We start from the raw sequence: 18,180 nt of genomic DNA, 5'->3' as shown, positions 1-18,180 counted from the left end.
ACCAATGTCACAAATAGTTTATTCCCGTATTGAAAGGCAGCTTGGTGATGCTTGGATGAATAGTTTATCGGAAAATTTGCTATAAAATGGACGAGAGGCCTTAAAATCAGCCATTCATGATGATAGGTAAAAGGAGGACTCATACTGGACAAAAGTGATATGTGATGGAGGCTGGAATAAGCGTAGCAAAAGACATGATCATTCGGCCAAAGGATGTGCTGCAGTTATCATAGATGCATTTACGAAAAAGCTATTATATGTTGGCATAAAAATAAATACTGTTATATATGTTTTTCTTCTTCAAACGTCAAAGTTATTCCCAAAGATCATTTCTGCTTTCTAAATTAGAACGCAAATTCGAAGAGCATGGAAACAAATATTCTAGTTGAAGGCTTTCGTTCCTGTGAGGAGATGCACGGATTACAGTTTGTAGAGTTTATCGGTGGCGGTGATTCTAGTGTTTTTTATAAACTAAAACAAAGTGTTTCCAACATACGGAAACATGAATGTGCAAATCACGTCACAAAACATTATACAACCCACCTATATAATTTGTGCAAAAATAAAAAAAAGGGTTGTAAACAAAATTCCTTCCCAGAGAAATTATCCAAGAACCGACAAAAAATTTAAGGGGTACGATAAAAATAAATTGAAAATAATGGAACAGCGGAAGAATTGAAAAACTTGTTAAAAAGATGTCCGTACCATGTTTTCGGAAACCACACAAAATGTGATTCTGGCTGTCCTAAGATTGCTGAAATGACCGTGAACAGTAAAATAGAAGGTCGGTGGAATACTTTTCCCCTTCATGTGTTTGAAGATGTTATGACAGGGGTCGATATTGCGTGTCGAAAAGCAGAGCAGCTTCGAAATGACGCAACTACATACTTAGCTGAAAGCTACATGCCAGTTGTTGCAAAATTCATCGGAGGAAAGCAAATAAGCCGGTTTAAACGAGGTTCATACCATGCAAGAGTTAATGGAGCAAGTCTTGCTTATAATTCAGATCCAAAATGGCATCAATTAGCCTGGAAAAATATTTTTGGGCTTAGTCCTTCTAGCGTAACAAAAGAATATTGCAATAAAACGGCTAAACTTCGTGTAAGATCTAAACAAAATTTGACCAGTTATTATAGTTCTCTTGGAGGAAAACACGTCGCTAAGTTAAAAAATAGAAATTATAACTTTGGTGATCGTAACTATGGACCAAATTGTAATAAGCCAGACATGACTTCCGATGAAATAAATTTGGCCATACAAAAATATACTGACCAGTATTTAAAATGGGATTTTGCCAGTATAAGCTGTCTGTTTAACGTTATCAAGGGCCAATCCAAAAATGACAATTGGGTTGAAAAAAGATCTAAGAAAATAACTAGCAGTTACTTCCACAGAATTGCAACCAGAAAAAAAACCACCCGAGTTGCCCCAATTGTTAAGCAAATTCGAAACTTGGGACCTAGACTCCGCTCTTCCCTAATGAAAAAGGGCTTAGATTTAGAAGTAGTGGCACTAGAAGTATATGAAAACAAATTCAACTTAAAAGTCACAAAGGGAGATCAAATAGGACTCAGTGTGCATCTACAGCATCAGTATCTTGCTGTATCTGTAGATGGATTGCTACCTAATGGCACACCTATAGAAATAAAAACTGTGCATAATATACCAGAGTTCAAAACCATTTTTGATGTGGCTCAGTAAAAAAATTTAGTTAAAGGATATTTTCTTGAATTATCCAGTGAAGGTCTTCAGCTAAAAAAAAATCACAGGTATTTCGCCCAGATACAAGGCTAACTCGAGATATTGGATAAAATGATATGCCACTTAATAGTTTATAACTCTATTGACGATTGGGAAATAATTACAGTTCACAGATCGAAAGAATACTGGGAAAAAATATTTCCGAAGCTTGAAGTCTTTTGGAATGAATCCTTACTTCCTGAAATTTTAGACTCAAGGGTTGCAAGGAATATGGAAATCAGAGAGCATGTGTCTGTAAAATGTACAACAGCCCACCAACCAAAGGACTCAAGCTTGTCTCAAGAAATAAAAAGAGGAAAAAAAGAAGGTTGAGTCTAGATGAAGTGAGCAGCAAAAAAAAGTACAGAAGGGATCGGGAGAGAACAGTGAATTTACCAGGAACTCTATGCATGAAAACAGTGATTTTGAAGAGATAATTTGGCCTGATTTGGAATAGATAAATCTTCCTGTTTGATAAAAAAAAAGTGTTAAAAAATGTTGGTAAGGAAAATTCTTTTTTCCTCCATAAATTTCTGTCTCATTCTTCGTCAATGTACAAAACTAATGAAGTTTCATATCTGGTCTGAAGTATATTAAATACATTTAATACAAAAAATTTTAGTTTTTGATAAATTTCTTGTATGTTACTTGGGCTTAATATTTTGATTTTTACAGTTTTTTCTACAATTCTTACGTTTTTGTACAATTCGTTCATTTTTGAAATTCAATCAAAGCATCATTAACTCTCTTACCAAAATCTTGTGCATCTCGCCCTAACACAAAATAATGTTAATGCCCTAATCTTATTATAAGGAAAATAGCTTTCATCTTATTAATATTTATATCTTAGATAGTGCAGTTGATTGTTAAATTCTTTGTTGAAGTGGCTGAACTTGTACCGTTACTATTCCACGAGGGGTGCTCACTTTTCACCACCTGCTTGATATATTGGAACCCCACGCCGAACAGTTTTGCCAATCTTGGTGCAGTTCCGCCATGCTTGGTACAGTTATGCTACTCTTGGCACACTTAAGCCACACTTGGCCCATTTCTACCACACTTGTAACACTTGTTCCGCGCATGGTACGATTCCGCCATAAAATTATTTGCAATAATTTTATCGTTTCACTACGCTTTATATTACCGGGTTATTTGGAAAGTTTTGGATCCTCATTGTGCTAGATATCTCTAGCTAAGCTTAGTTTTCGCACAAAAAGAGTGTGTTAGTTTTCGCACAAAAAAGGCGCAAAAAATTTATGGACATAAAAACATATCCTAAAAGCCCCTCGAAAATGGCGTCAAAAATGGTGAAGGTTTTGCCCGAAACGAATGAAACTATTTGTCTTTTTGTCTGAAACACAGTTTGGAAACTTCAGTTTCTAAAATACTGACAAAAAAAAGAATAAAACTCCAGTAAAAAACAAGGTGACTGGAAAGAACTATTGAAAATGAACTGAATGTTTAATGTATAATTGTTTAATATGCTAATTACAGGAAGCATCAACAATTAAAGTTTACAGATTCTATTTAGCAAGTTATTAGCAGGATAAGATTGAGGAGCACAAGAACACACAAACGTACGCAAACACAGGATCAAGTCTACACACACACACACACACACACACACATCAAATTACCCATTACGCACTTATTGTTTGATGCAAGCTGTACTAGAGTTATGTTCGCAGGAATTCTTTGCGAACATAAAATAAATAATCAGGTGGGTGTTTCACCCACCTGGCTAACTGCTTTCAATTCCCAATGCCCAAGGGCTCTCCCAATAGCCAAACAATTTTCACTTCCAAACGGACTCGGTCTCGGTCGAGGTTTGGGAGGGTCACACTACATTTCAGAACGGACACCCACCTTGAAAATAAAAGATTTTTCAATTTTCCGTACAAGTTCTACCATTTGCACTAATGCACATTTAATCAGATTCTCTGCGCGAAAAAATATAGGATTATCCTTTCATTTGATGTGCAAAAGAAAACACTTTTTTTTAGCTCAGCAGTGGGTATATGTTCTTTTACATTTCTTTTGCATAACCTGTTCATCTAAATTAATCTTCGTAGAATCTAACTTGCTTTTACTAAACAAACACCTTTTTTTTTCTCCCACTGGATTAACATTATGTAAAAACATGCAGACTAATTATGTTTTTGTCAGCAGTCTAATAAACGGGTTTGCTATCAAATAGATACTAGCAGTGGCGTTATTAAGATTCTTAGGATCTGTTTCAAAAATTGAGCGGGAACAAAAAAGATGATTAGCCTTCTTCCCAGAAATGAGCTCTATTATAGAAATCCATGAATAATATTATGAAACAATATTGAAATCCATGTGTTCATTTTGTTTCCCATAACACCCACGGTCACGACATCCACAATATTATCGATAGCCACGAGTTCGCTTTGTTTTACATCCTACTTATGCCAAATAAAAAGCCCAAAAATAACTTAAAATCACACAAAATCAGGTGAATTATTCGCAAAATACTGAAATATATGGAAAGAAATTGTGAAAAAACTGAGTTTTCGGAGGAAATCGGGCTCGGCCACACCTCCTCCCTAGTTTCGGCCTTCTATTCATTAGTGTGATTTATCGGTACAGTAAGAAATTAAAGACTTAAGCAAGGGACTTTAAAAATTTATTTAATTCCGTATAAACATCAAAAGAAAGCAATAAATCAAAGCATTCAATCAAATTTGTTGAAAATGGCATGAATATCTACTAAACAGCTAGCCCGTAGACAGACACTATGCAATACATCGTTTTGTTTTCCCATCTGAGTGTAGAGCTGCCATCGGTATCGTTGTCCCACAGACATGAAGCAGCTGTTTGAAGGCCAGCACCAGTTTTCTGCATTATCACACAAGACACTACAAAAGAAAATTTCAACTTTTATTTGTAATTAAATTAAAGAAAAGTTTTTTTTTAACTGGAAGTAAGAAGCGACATTAAAATTTAAAACAAACAGAAGTTACTCCGTGTATGAAAGGGGTTGTTCCCTCCTCAACGCTCCCACTCAATTATTAAATAAAAGAAAATTACTGAAAGTAAGAAGCAACATTAAGACTTAAAACGGGCAGAAATTACTCCGTGTATGAAAGGGGATGTTCCCTCTACAACGCCCCACTCTTTACGCTAAAGTTTGACTCTCTCAACTCTACTTTTTAAAACAGTAAAAAATTCCGTTTTTTAGAGTTTCATTTACTATTGAATCGGGTCGCTCCTTACTACAGTTCGTTACCACGAACTGTTTGATACAGTTAAGACTTTATATTAATAGACTTAAATTGGTCGATATTGTGAAACCTGATGTACTTTGGACTTCCTCCGGGCAGGAATATTAAGCTTATATCCTTTCAGAGGGAAACAGACTCAGCCATATCTCCTCCTATTTTCGGGCTCCTATTCAGTAAAGTGATTTATCAGTACAGAAACAAATTAAAAACTTTGGGCTTGAAACTACTGTCTGGAATTACCACATATAAGCCGTATCTGCTCAAAGAAAAAAATTGAAAAAATAGAGATCAAGAATTAAGTTTTTTTAAGGTTAACGAAAATACTGGGCGAAAAGGCAAATTTTTTGCGAGGACAACCGCTTCCCTTCTTCGGCACTATAAGAGGAAGTTACAAGGAAACACGTTCACATTTTCTGAATGAAAATGCAAACAAAATATTGGATAAAAACAAACAAAGCAGGAAAGGAAAATAAAAAATAAATAAAAAAAAACTCGGAAGCAATTCGAAGAAATCATAAACCTTAAAATTCGACCACCAATAAGGGATACCAACAAGGGACAAGGGAATAAATCAAATTCAACAGAATTTCAAAAGCCAAAAAATTCTAATTTCAAAAGCGAGCCACTTACAAAAATATTTACGAATTAAGAAAAACAATGTTACTCGCAATATTTTCGTTGGTCTTAAAAACCTCATTCTGTATCTCCATATCTTGGAGGTTAATGGAGTTCGTCCGGAAAGAGGCAGACTCTGTCTGCTGATCACGTGCCTCTGGATATGTGGTTTCTCCCCTATATAAACACTCCGATCAGGACGGCCGCAACCTCATGTGGCGAGTTGAGCCAACCCCGGAATCTCAGTACCTAGGTTAAACATAGCTCTAAACAGATTCCAGGTCTGGGGTTGGTTGGGCTAGCGACCCTCCACCTGAAAATTAAGTGCTACGAAAAGTGACAACATAGCCTCGGGTCCGGATTCCCTTTTAAGATCTCGACCATCACGCGTCAATCGACATACTGACGACGTCAGAAAGACTGACAGACTAAACTTTATTTATCAAAGTGGGGCTACGGACAGCCACCTTGAATGTCTTGACTCTGAATGCACTCGCGTCAAAGAACCTAGTCTTTGAAGAACTTCGCAAGAATAAAATGTCGACTACGGGTCTTACAGAAACCCGTCTTACCGAAAGCGGAGAAGAGCGAATAAGTAACAGTGACTCATTGTTCTAGTCTGGAGGAAGCACGAGAAGGAATGGCGTTGGCCTTGCACTAAATAACCTTACAAGAAAGGCCTTACTTTTACACGAAGCTGTATCTGACAGAGAAGTCCCGCTTTGGAGACAAGCATGGTAAAATGACTGTTATCGTATGCTATGCCCCGACCAACGATTCTGATGATGTGACTAAGGAGGATTTCTACTCTGCTTTGTCCAGATGCCTTGAAACAATGCCCCCCCATGATATAACTGTTCTCCTTGGCAACTTCAATGCGTCAGTGTGCGATGACATGGGTGTAGGTGCGGCACAGTTGGTCCTGCATCCCCCAACCCAGTTGACGACAATGGGCTTCGCCTACTTGAACTGTGTCGATCTCACGACCTTTGCAGCGCAAACCCCTACTTCCAACGCAGACCTATTCATCAGTACACGTGGTATAGTAACGACGGTCGTACAAAGAAGATGATTGACTACGTCATTATTTCCAAACGCTGGAGATCAGTGATGAAGAACTGTAGAACTTACAGATCAGCAGAGCTCGGAAACGCAGACCACAGGCTTGTGTGCGCCGATGATCGGAAAGAAAACCGGTCGCTGCAGATATTGGGAAAATAAAGGAACCAGATACTCGCCAGAAGTGCAGTATCGAGATATCGAATCGCTTCGAGCCCCTTGGCTCATTGAATAGCAGCAGAGATTTCTGGAAGCATTTTAAGTCGCAGACCAGCGAAGCAGAACAACTAGGGCTTGGCAAGAGGAGTTACCCAAGGAAATAGTGGCTAACTAATGAAACACTGCAAGTCATAGAGCAAAGACGGAAGGAAATACTTCTTGGGGACACGACCACATATCAAAGACTCAATGGAGTACGGAACACTCATTCACCGGGATAGTACCCAGTTTGTTGTAAGAAAAGTCGATGAAATTGAACTAGCAGTAAAAATGAAAGACATGGGCAGCCTATTCAAGCATCTCCAAGACCTCACGGAAAATAAAACTCCCACCTTGGGTCCCGTCCTGTCCAGGGATGGGGCACTTCTTTCTGATGAAGGTTCTTGTCTTGAGCGGTAGAAGGACCACTTCTGTTCGCTCCTCAACAATACTAGCCCATCTATGCCTCCTAATGATAGTCCCAGCCAACCTTGCAGTCAAAGACCTGAAACAGATGCTCCTCCAGACGAGCCTTTCAGCCCCTCAGAAATCGGACATGCAGTAAAAAGGCTCAAGAATAATAAAGCTGCTGGTATCTGCGGCTTAAGATTAAAGCTACTAAAATATGGAGGTTCTGCAATGCTCCTGTTTCTCCACACCTTGTTCTCTAACATCTTGCAAGCGGAGATAATTCGATTTGGAATAATTCCGTTCCGTTGGGAGTAACCCTACTGTCTGTCACTGGCAAACTGTTGGATCGATGGTCCTGCTGGATCGATGTCGGAATATCATTCGAAAAATCTGGCGACCGGAGCAAGCTGGTTTTATGTCGGAACGATCAACCATCGAGCAGATTTTCACGATTCGACAAATAGTGGAAAAGACCACAGAGTTCCAACAGAAAGCATTTATTGCCTCCGTCGACTTACGCGCTGCATTTGACTCAGTCGATCGAAAAGCTCTTTGGCGGATTCAAGAGTTGACAGGCCTACCCGAAAAATATTGCAGACTTCTCAAGGCTCTGCACCATGGGACGGAGAGCTGTGTACAAGTAAATGGTCGACGCAGCCCGTTCTTTCAAATCACGACAGGGGTGCGCCAAGGATGTGCAGTGGCCCCAGAGCTCTTCAATGTCATCGTAAATTACATTATGACAGAAACCACTTCACGTCTCAGCTTTGGGCTTAAATTCGGAGATCGTTTCACCACAGATGTTGATTTTGCCGATGACTTGGCCATTCTGGCGGACTCCATGGAACAGCTGCTGGAAGCGCTCCGAATTCAACGAGAAGAGGCTGCCAAAGTAGGACTGCATATAAACTGAACAAAACTAAAATTTCCAAAAATAAATAAAACTAAAAAACTCCAGTTAGCATAGACAGCACCACTGGCATCGAGGTTGTTCAAGACTTCACCTACTTAGGCTCAATAATTTCTTCAAATGGCTCGCTTCTCCCCGAGCTACAAGCAAGATTATCCAAGGTGTCTTCTGTCATGGGCAGCCTGAATCGCCACCTCTGGCGAAAACCAAACATCAGTCGTACAACCAAACTGCGGATCTTCAACGCTCTAGTCGGCTCTGTGATACTTTACGGAGCTGAGACATGGCAAGCATGAGCTGCAACCCTCAAGACAATCAACGTATTTCATACGAAGAGCCTGAAGAGGATCGAGGGCCTACGATGGTCCAACTTCGTCAGCAATGAGAAGCTTCTGCAGCTCACAAAGCAGTCTTGGTTTTCGACTCAAGCAGCCGAGCGAACCTTACGATGGTTCGGGCACCTGCTTCGAATGCCACCACATCTACCCAAAGACGATCTACGACTTTGACCCTATCAAAGTCGGTTGGACAAAATCGGTCTCTGCTTATGTTTTATGCTCATGACCTATTATTAATATTTTTATTACCGTGCTTATTATTTTATGCAACCATAAGCACGGTTTCGCTTTTAGCATTACCCTTATGGATTAAACAATTGCGTTAAGAGTTTGAAACTGAACCTATAACTGGGATAATTGTCAATAAATCAGGGTTATGACAGGAGAAAGAAAAAATAGCTTTTTTCTGGAAGGAGAATATTAAATGTCAAGGTCATATCCAGGGGGGAGGGTAGGAGGTTTGAGTCCCCACTCCCCAAAATGTTTGTCAGACTCGTAAGAACGTAACAAAAATGAAAATAAACAAATCTTTTACGCGGTTTTTAAATTTTTTCGTAAAGGTATTACCTGTAAAAGCGACCACACTTTACTCTTGATCTGTAATGAAACCGGTTTTTTGTGTCCACTCAAAGATAATCAGCTTAGCCTCAGGGAGAGAAACTACTTTGCAAGTATACTTTAACTAGATATTTAATGTATAGAGGTGGTTAGGTTAGGTATTTAATATAATGCATTCTGGGCGGCCGGCTTTCCATAATTCTCTGTTGTATTTTCTATTATCTTGTTACTAAAGTATTATATTGTCATCATATTTTGGTAAATTTCATTACGATTAACCTAACTTCACTTCTTTGGTATGGTCACTATAACACGTAAGTATCTTTGTAACCTACCCCTCCCGAAAAAATCTTAGATACATTCTTGGTAAATATATACGTGATTCCATTACTACTTAGGGATAAGGTGAGCCTACTACTCGATACCTTTTATGATGCTCTTTGAGCGTAATTATCATTTCACTCGCAAATGCATCCCACCCTTCACCCCTCGTGGTCCAACACACAGCCATAATTAGTATATTTCCGTGTTGTTTTGCATTTGTTGATACACAATTTCCTTTGCAAACAGGTTTTTTGACTCATCAAAACCGTTAGACCCATATTTGATAGTAAAAGAATTTCAGATTTGTTGAATATCGAATATTGTTTAAAAATGATTCTGGAATTTGGATAACAATGAAAGTAAACAAATTAATGTACTTAATTAAATCATGGTGCCTAATAAAGAAGAAATTTTGCTGCCGAAGCGTTTGTTTTAATCTTGGAAAGTCTATATTTTTCAAGGTTATTTATGGGATCACCAGGGGGGGGGTTCATTTGTAAGGAAAATGTTTATTATGTGTTTGAAAAGACCATAAAAGGCATTAAGTAGTGTCTTAATCTTGACCCTACAGAAGTAATGGAAATCTGGGTAAATTTACCAAATAAAACAAGCTAATTTTAGAACGTTTCCATTGGTCATGATTGATGAGACGGTCAAACTAAAAAGACTCAATAGAGGTAGTGGTAGAAGGAGAAATTTTTTCCTTTCCACTCTTCCTCAATTTATATAATGCAAGGAAAATGAAAGATTATTCATTAATGCCTCAGTCGAAAGGACTCAACAGAGGTAATTGTGAAAGAAGGATAGACTTTTGTCCAGGAAAAAGACCAAATGTAAGACGTTAGGTTAGGAATAAGCTACTGAAGATTATGAACCTGATTTTTGAAAAAGGGGAAGTACCCAATGATTTTAGGAGAACCTTAGTTAAACCACTGTATAAGAAAGGTGACAAGAGTGAGTGTCGAAATTATCGAGGCATTAGTCTGGTCTCTGTAGGTAGCAAATTACTGAGTAATATTATACTTTTTAGACTGAGAGATGCTGTAGACAAAGTTTTAAGGGAAGAACGATGCGGTTTTACAAAAGGTAGAGGATGTGTCGACCAAGTTTTCACTCTTAGGTTAATAATTGAGAAGTCCTTTTGTTGTCAAACACCTTTGGTCCTCAGTTTTATCGATTATGAGCAAGCTTTCGATTCTGTTGATAGAAGAGCGTTAACAAAGGTCTTATCGCTATATGGTATACCAGAAAAATACAAGTGATTTGTGCTACGTACGAGAATAATACTGCTGCGGTTAAGGTAGGAAATGAGGTTAGCAACTGGTTTTGTATTAAATCAGGAGTTAAGCAGGGTTGTGTTCTGTCCTCTTTTATATGGATCATTTTGATGGACTTCGTCTTAAGGAGCACAGGAAAGGCAATTGAAGACCATGGAATCAAATGGGAAGGAAAAACGCATCTGGACTTATTATGCTGATGATTTAAGCATATTAGATGAAAGAGTGAGCAAAATGAATGAATTTTTAGAGGTTTTGCAATTTCAGGGTGCTAAAATAGGCTTGAAAATTAATGTTAAGAAGACTAAGTCACTAAGGCTAGGAATAAGTGAAGATGAACAGGTGACATTAGGTAACGAAATATTGATCAGGTTGGGAGCTTCAGTTACCTTGTAGTATTATTAGTAAAGATGGTGGGAGCAGTGAAGATGTTAAAAGTAGAATAGCTAAGGCTCAGGGTGTTTTTTCAAAGATAAAAAAAGTTTGGAAGAATAGAAAGATAAGTCTGCAAACCAAGATTAGAATATTGGAAGCTACAGTGATGACAGTGGTCAAATATGGCTCTGAAGCATGGGCGCTCTGAAAAGCAGATGAAAATATACTAGATGTTTTCTAGTAAAATTGCCTACGGATTGTTCTGGGTACCCGGTTGACTGACCGTATGTCAAACAGTAGGTTGTACGAAAAATGTGGTTCAATCCCGCTTTCTAGGGCTATAATGAAAGAAAGGTTGAGATGGCTAGGCCACGTTCTACGGATGAAGGATGACAGATTACCAAAGATTGTCCTTTTTGGCCTACCCTCTGGGGCTACACGGAAAGCAGGTCGTCCTTGTCTGGGTTGGGAGGATGTCATAAATAAAGATTTAAAGGAAATGGGAACTTCCTGGGAGGGTGTAAAGAGGGGGGCTTTAAATAGATTAGATTGGAGGAGGAGCGTGTGTAGCTGTGTTGGCCTCAGGCGGCTTGGTGCTGCAGTGAGTTATTAGTAGTGGTAGTAGTTTCTATTGGTCCTGAATATAAACAAAAAATGGGAAAACAATGAAAAACTCTCCAAACATTTGCCAATTAAAAGGCCTATAGAAAAAAGTGCCCGATTTGCAACTAATATCACACAACAAGTAATATCATTTCTTAGATTTAAACACAAATTCCTTTGTTTGTGTTATTCCTTTCAGTGATTTCCATTTACCTATGACTGGAGGATGATTGTGGAAATTTTTGATTGATTTTAGTATGGCGGTTCCAGTAGCATATTGGTGGGGGAAAAGGTACATGTTTGTTTGCATCATCGGTATTGTGCATGTAGTTAGTTCATATGAATAACTGGTATCAAGGATATTTTTTGTCCTTAGCCTCTCCTGTTTAGCCCATTGCCCCTAGTATATGGGGTTTGTTTCGTTTTTTATGTTCATGTGTAGGCTAAAAAATCCAGTTGAATACTAGATCACATTATTACACTTTTATTTTAATACGCATAAAAATACAATCGAAAAAAACAGCGCATATACCTAATGGGATACTTCAGCGCTACCTATTAAACAAAGCCAAAAGTGCATTAAACTAACTTAACAAACAAAAAGAATTGGAACTATTGCCCTGCAGCTTTAACTTTCGCGTAGTTTTTTAAAACGAAATGAAAATGAAAAAAAAAACAAAACAACACATGGTTATTAGAATTTTTTATTTGGTCGGTGGCGGAGGGGGGATGGATAAGATTTTTATGCTCTTGAAATATGCTCATAAATATGACGTCACTCAACTGATTTTTTTCTTAAATTAAGGTCTTAACGAGTTTTCTCAAACTCGTTACCTATTTATAGTTTTTTTTTTCAGCCAGAAAATCCCAGGATATCCGTTTTCGAAAAAAAAATATGGAACTGTTTTCGAGAAAAGATTTATACCTAAATAAATATACAATTAGTGCTCGTTTAAAGGGATAAGATATACATAGCTATATACATATAACACCTACCAACATATTTAAATGGTTTATGGAGCTTAACCAAACTTGCCAGAATAGTGTCCATAATAGTTGTTGACCATGTGCTAACTTTCCCATGTTGATAACTATTTCCTCCGATAGTTGATTCGATTGCTTCTTTAATAATGGCACTAACTTCATCGACAACAAACTGGTTCTTTAAGAAATAAAAATAAAATTTAGTTTTTTTTGTCAAAGCAAGTAAGTATATAAGTGTCAAAGTAAGTAAGTAAGACGGCACTAGACCCTTAAGGTCCAAACCGGCGGTGCTGATCTCCGTTTCATGGCCCTTCAGCCAAGAAGTGCAATGGGGGGTTGGGGGCCAACCACCCTGTGTTTTCACACACCCTTCTTGCTTACCTTCCCCAGATTTCTCCAGGTACCCATTTAGAGCTGGGTCGACTCTGGCTGAGCTTACGAGTCACGCCACTGACCCCCGTCCCAAACTAAATAAGTGGTCACAACTGGGATTGAACCCGTAACCCTTGGACAAAGAATTCCCACGCCAGCGCACCAACCACTAAGCCAGGACGGCTTTTTGTCAAAGAAACATTTAATGATATTCGCCCTTTTATACATAGCTAAATAAATTAACCCCGGTTTTGGGAGTTGGAATGTCAAAACTTCTTTTGACTCTTGGTTGTGTTGACATTGAGAGTGAACACTCGGAAAAAACATGATACTTCAGGCGAGAACACTTTAAGTCTTCTTCATTCAATACAAGAAGATATGCAGAGGGAAGTGGGAGCCTTGGGAACTTCCTTAAAATCACGAATTCTCCAGTATTTCTTGATACTTCTTACTCAAACCATCGATAAAATTTGTTTTCATTTATTTTTGGTCTCGCAATAAATTCACGCATACATGCCTGATTTGATGATTAAGAAAAGTTAAAGGGGGGCTTAATAGTATTGGGGGTCTTCATTTTGTCTAACAAGGCACGGTGGTTGATATCAAAATGTTGGCTTTGATCTTCACAAAGCAAGTGCAGGTGAGACACAACCTTTTGCTATAATCTTTATCTATATAAACTATATACCCACGAAGGTGATTCCCAATGCAATCCATGGGCCTGCTCACTAAAAGATAAGGTTTTTTGTTGTTGTTTTTTCTCGTTTTGTCTTCAAGATGCCCTTAAAAAAGTTTGATTTAGCCCTAGCTCATTTCCATGGATTCCCTTTATAGCCAGTCAGAGTCCTGCAGATCGTTCCAGATAACAAAGGCCAAGGAAACTTCATTGTTTTTCGCTACGGAGATCACAAGGAAATAAGGCTCACAGAAAAAAAGTTTGGTATTGTATTAAGTTAATATAAGGGAAGCGTCGAAAAAAACGGGAAAAGGAGTAAGGCTTGCCTTTGAAGAAGCTAAAAACTCTCTCGAAGTCTACAAACAAAGCATATCGTACGCTGCGCTCAAAATCAGCCTGCCAACGAGCTCGTTGTCTCAGCAGTTGGAGATAATTGATCCTAGCAAGGATGAGATTGCAAGAACGCTAAAATCAAATATGGAAAGAATTACTGAGAAAGTATTAGAAAAGTGCAGGGAAAAACAACAGAAAAGTGGGGATTCATGAAAGGAATCGTGCGAGACGATAAATAGTGAAATGTATGCCTCAGTGTCCCTTGAGTTCTGAATATGGCAAGGGATAGTTTTGGAGTGCGAAATGTCTGATCGTGGGCTAATTCTCGCCAAACTCCCAACAGAGACCATTGCTCGCGGGATCCGGTCACTGTGCGGATTGCTTTTAGTTGACTGTGCTTGTTTTGTTGTTATGGTTTATTGTCTATCAATTTTTGTTCGCTTTACATCTATTATTCTTATTGTTATTTATCTGTTCCCGAAAGCTCAGTTGCGCCTTTTTTCTTGTCTTTTATTATTTTATTTTTTTTCAAAGTGAGAGCTATGAAAGTGTTTATTAGATATAGATATGTGTGATGTACCAATCGGTAGCACATCGAGATTAGCAAGTTAGAAAGCTGCCCGTTTAATATTGATAGTTATTTACTATCGGATTTGGCGAATGAAGAGTCTACAGTGAGTTATAGACCTTCGCAGTTTAGTAACTATTGTTATTCATGGTATTTTAGAACTTGTGGCCAGATTTACCCCCCCCCCCCTGGAAAACAAGGAAACCTCCGGAAACCTCCGTGGAAAATAAGACTTTCCAAATTTGAGAGTTTTATTTGAGTTTTTTTGTGTTTTCCGTAGGGGGAAGAAATCTTGGTACTAGTGTATTATACTCCATTCACTCAAGTTTACGCTGTGTAAAACTCAAGAACAAGCGGGTTTCTTCATTAGTTTCCTTCAGCTTAGCGTGAGAAAAGACAAAGAAAAGTGACAGAATAGATGGGAAATATATAATTTGAGGTATATATTAGCACATTAGGGGGGAGATAGTATAGCGGGCTAGCAAGCAAAATATGTTAGGTACAATTATACTGCATATTATGAATGTAAGAATTGTTTTCTGACTCCAAAATGTCCAAACACTTTACCCCCCCCCCCCCCCCCCCTATGTTCAAACATATAGCCCAGACTAAATATTTCCCATTTATTCTGTCAGTTGTCTTTGTCTTGTCTCACGCTAAGCTGAACGAAACGAAAGAAACCGGTTTGTTCTTGAGTTTTACTCAGCGCAAACTTGATTTGCGTATAATATACAAGTACCAAAATTACTTCCCCCTACAAAAAATAAAACTAAAAAAAAAATTCTCAAATTTGGAAAGCATTGTTTTCCACGGGGGGGGGGGGACACCGAGGTTTTATTTCGGAGGGATAAACGTTAGGGGAGGTAAAAGTCTAGAACCCTTGGAACTATGCAAAATACTGGTTTCAATGCGTGTTCGTGGAACTGCCACCTTACTTCTTTGTATGATGAGATATTGGATTTTCTTTCGAAATGACAGAATCTCCATGTTATGACCCTTTGTGAAACATTTTTCTGTCAGGAGAGTCCTCTCTCGTCTTTTAGTTTTCCAAGCTATCAGCTTACCCCGGCAGTCTTGATGTCTGGAGTAATGGCACGATAGAAACAGTTTTCGTTGAAATTGAGATTGCTACAAGGATTGATGTGAGGAAACTTATCCCCTCAATGGTTTATAAACATCCTAGTGCATTGTATGAGGATTTTACAAAAGGTTCCCAAAGTGTAGAACCGTGGCAGGCTCAGTTTGACAGTAAGTGATTCACTTAAATGAAAGCCAAGGCAGGATATTGATGTCAAGACTGATGGTAAGATGGAAACATTTTCTGTTGAAATTGAGATTGGCATGATGATTGGTGTGAGGGAAATTTTCCGATCAATAGTTTACAAACCTCCAAATGCGTCGATTGAGGATTTCACAAAGGTTTCCAAAGTCTTTCAATGATGGTTCAAAGGTCAAAGCAAGAGTTTTTATACACAGGTGATTTTAATTTTGATCTTTTATCTATAGGTGGTTTTAACTTACATTTTCTAAATTGTATGGTTCTTAATCATCTTTTTTCCATTGTAACAATTCAAACTAGGATGACTCTGCTACCCTGATTGACAATGTGTTTGTCTCTTCAAGAATATCCGAAAAGCGTTTTCTAATATTGTAGTGGATTCGGCATCTGATCATCTTTCCAGTGGTATTTAGGTTAGATTTACAAGTGTCATGCCAGAAAAAGCAAAATAAACTTGTTCGAGTAAGCCTGAAAACCTTCAGAAGTTTAAAGAAGAAATATGTGCAACATCTTTTGCATCTGTCTTAAACCAGGAAATCCCGTGTGAAGCTTTTGAACAATTTAGTAGCATCATAACTACTACATAAAACTGGTCCGCTGAAGACACTCAAATAGAGACCAAATATGCCGAGAAAACCATGGGCTGATGAAGAGCTAGTTAACTTATTTGAACACCGTGACAGTGCTTTTCAAGATTATCTGAGATCTTCAAAAGAGGAAGATAACGCTCATTTTAAAATGATTGGGAATATGGTGAACTCACTGAAAAGGAAAAAAACTGACAGTATTACTCGGCTTTTTTTGAGAAAAATAAAGCGAGATCCAAAAAGAACTTGAAAAGTTATCAATGAACTGGTTAGCGGGCCTTGGAGAACTCAAGACCCGTGAATTAATAGCAAATGAGTATTTGTAGAGGATAGACAAGAGTTGCATGACAAGTTTGGTGATTCTCTTACTAACATTGGAACGAAGATACAAGCAGAAACTAGAAATTCCCAAGTTCTTGTGAACGGCAACTTGTTTGCTGATGAGCAAATATTTGCTGATGAGCAGCCGTCTGTTATCATCAGACGGCTGCATCAACTATGACGTTGCTGCCCGCACGGTCAAGGTCTCTGCCGTCATCGGTAGACTGAGGCATATTTGGAAAAATCCAATGATCAAACGAGCCACTAAATACATATCCTTGGAGGGTCAGTCTATTTTATCATACTATTAGGAGCTTAAACTTAGTCTGCAACTTCAGCTGTCCAGCGCTGTCTCAACACTCTTCAATTGAAGTTGCTTCGGACAATCAAAAGAATCCGACAGACACTTTTTCAGCAACGACCGTCTACGAAGTACGACTTCCCAGTCGCCTTTGTCACACCTGGTTGCAGGCGGAGACTTCTTTGGTTTGGACATCTTTTGCGATTACCTGCCGATCCACTCCAGCATAATGATTAAGTAAAAGTAAGTTAAGAACTAAAGAACGAACTCTAGCAGAAACTGGCACGTAAAAATAAAATGTCAAATGAGGAAGAATCGCTAATCGAGGCTGATTCTGGAATAATATTTATTACTTTAATTGTTCTTAACAATACAAGTTCATTGCGAAGACAAATTTGTGATTCTGATACTCGTTTTACTATGGTTTTACTATGTATACCTAGGATTATGAATTAACATGAACCCCAGGTAAGATTCAGCAGAATCAATTGTGTTCATACTAAGAACAAAAGTCAGGAATCCAACACTCAATCACATTCAAACGATTTAAGACAGCACAGAGATCTTCATTCTTTTATTTCCAACAGGACTGGAACTGTTCTATGCTATGTAAGGAAAAATATCACTGTAAGGCTATTTTAATAACGAAATTAATCAAAAAAGCTGCATATAGAGATGGAAGTAGAATTACCTCAGATATATTCAAGCTACTATTGAGGGATGGGCATTCTGCATTTGGCTCCATTCCGCTTTTCTTGACAAGGAGCAAATTACAAGTCTTCAGTCAATGCATATAAAGCACTGGTTCAGTACACAGGCTAAATTGTCCCAATGTCCTGAAGAAAAAAAACAATGGAAGAAATGCCAAACTTACAAGTAAAAACTTAAAATTTGTTAAACCCTTCATGCTTCTATAATTCAAACAGCCAAATCTTCTTCGTTTAAATATATTTTAATTACCAACAATATATACATCTTTCTTGCTTGGACTCAAAAACCCAGACATACAACTGAATAGTATAGGCGTATTTGCATTGATTTGTTGAGTGAACAGTTTGTAGGCTCAGATCCTCCCTTTGCCCCTTGTAAATATTTAAGAATAAATA

The 18,180-nt window shown here is 38.1% G+C and overlaps 1 protein-coding gene across 1 annotated transcript in view; it reads right to left on the bottom strand.

The window, feature by feature from the left end:
• Nucleotides 1–4,370: 4,370 nt before the first annotated feature.
• LOC136043850 (dynein light chain Tctex-type 1-like) overlaps nt 4,371–18,180 on the bottom strand; it is a 31,504-nt gene continuing 17,694 nt past the window's right edge. Inside the window, exons 2-4 of the mRNA XM_065728798.1 lie at nt 17,766–17,910; nt 12,650–12,815; nt 4,371–4,619 (exon numbers count right to left, since the gene is read on the bottom strand). Coding sequence (XP_065584870.1) covers nt 4,471–4,619; nt 12,650–12,815; nt 17,766–17,819 — 369 coding nt within the window. The 5' untranslated portion in view covers nt 17,820–17,910 and the 3' untranslated portion in view covers nt 4,371–4,470. The remainder of the gene's footprint in view (nt 4,620–12,649; nt 12,816–17,765; nt 17,911–18,180) is intronic.

Source organism: Artemia franciscana, chromosome 2 (assembly GCF_032884065.1).
Source record: "Artemia franciscana chromosome 2, ASM3288406v1, whole genome shotgun sequence".
NCBI lineage: Eukaryota > Metazoa > Arthropoda > Branchiopoda > Anostraca > Artemiidae > Artemia > Artemia franciscana.
The sequence above is the reverse complement of the archived record's forward strand: the minus strand, read 5'-3'. Positions and strand labels throughout refer to the sequence as shown.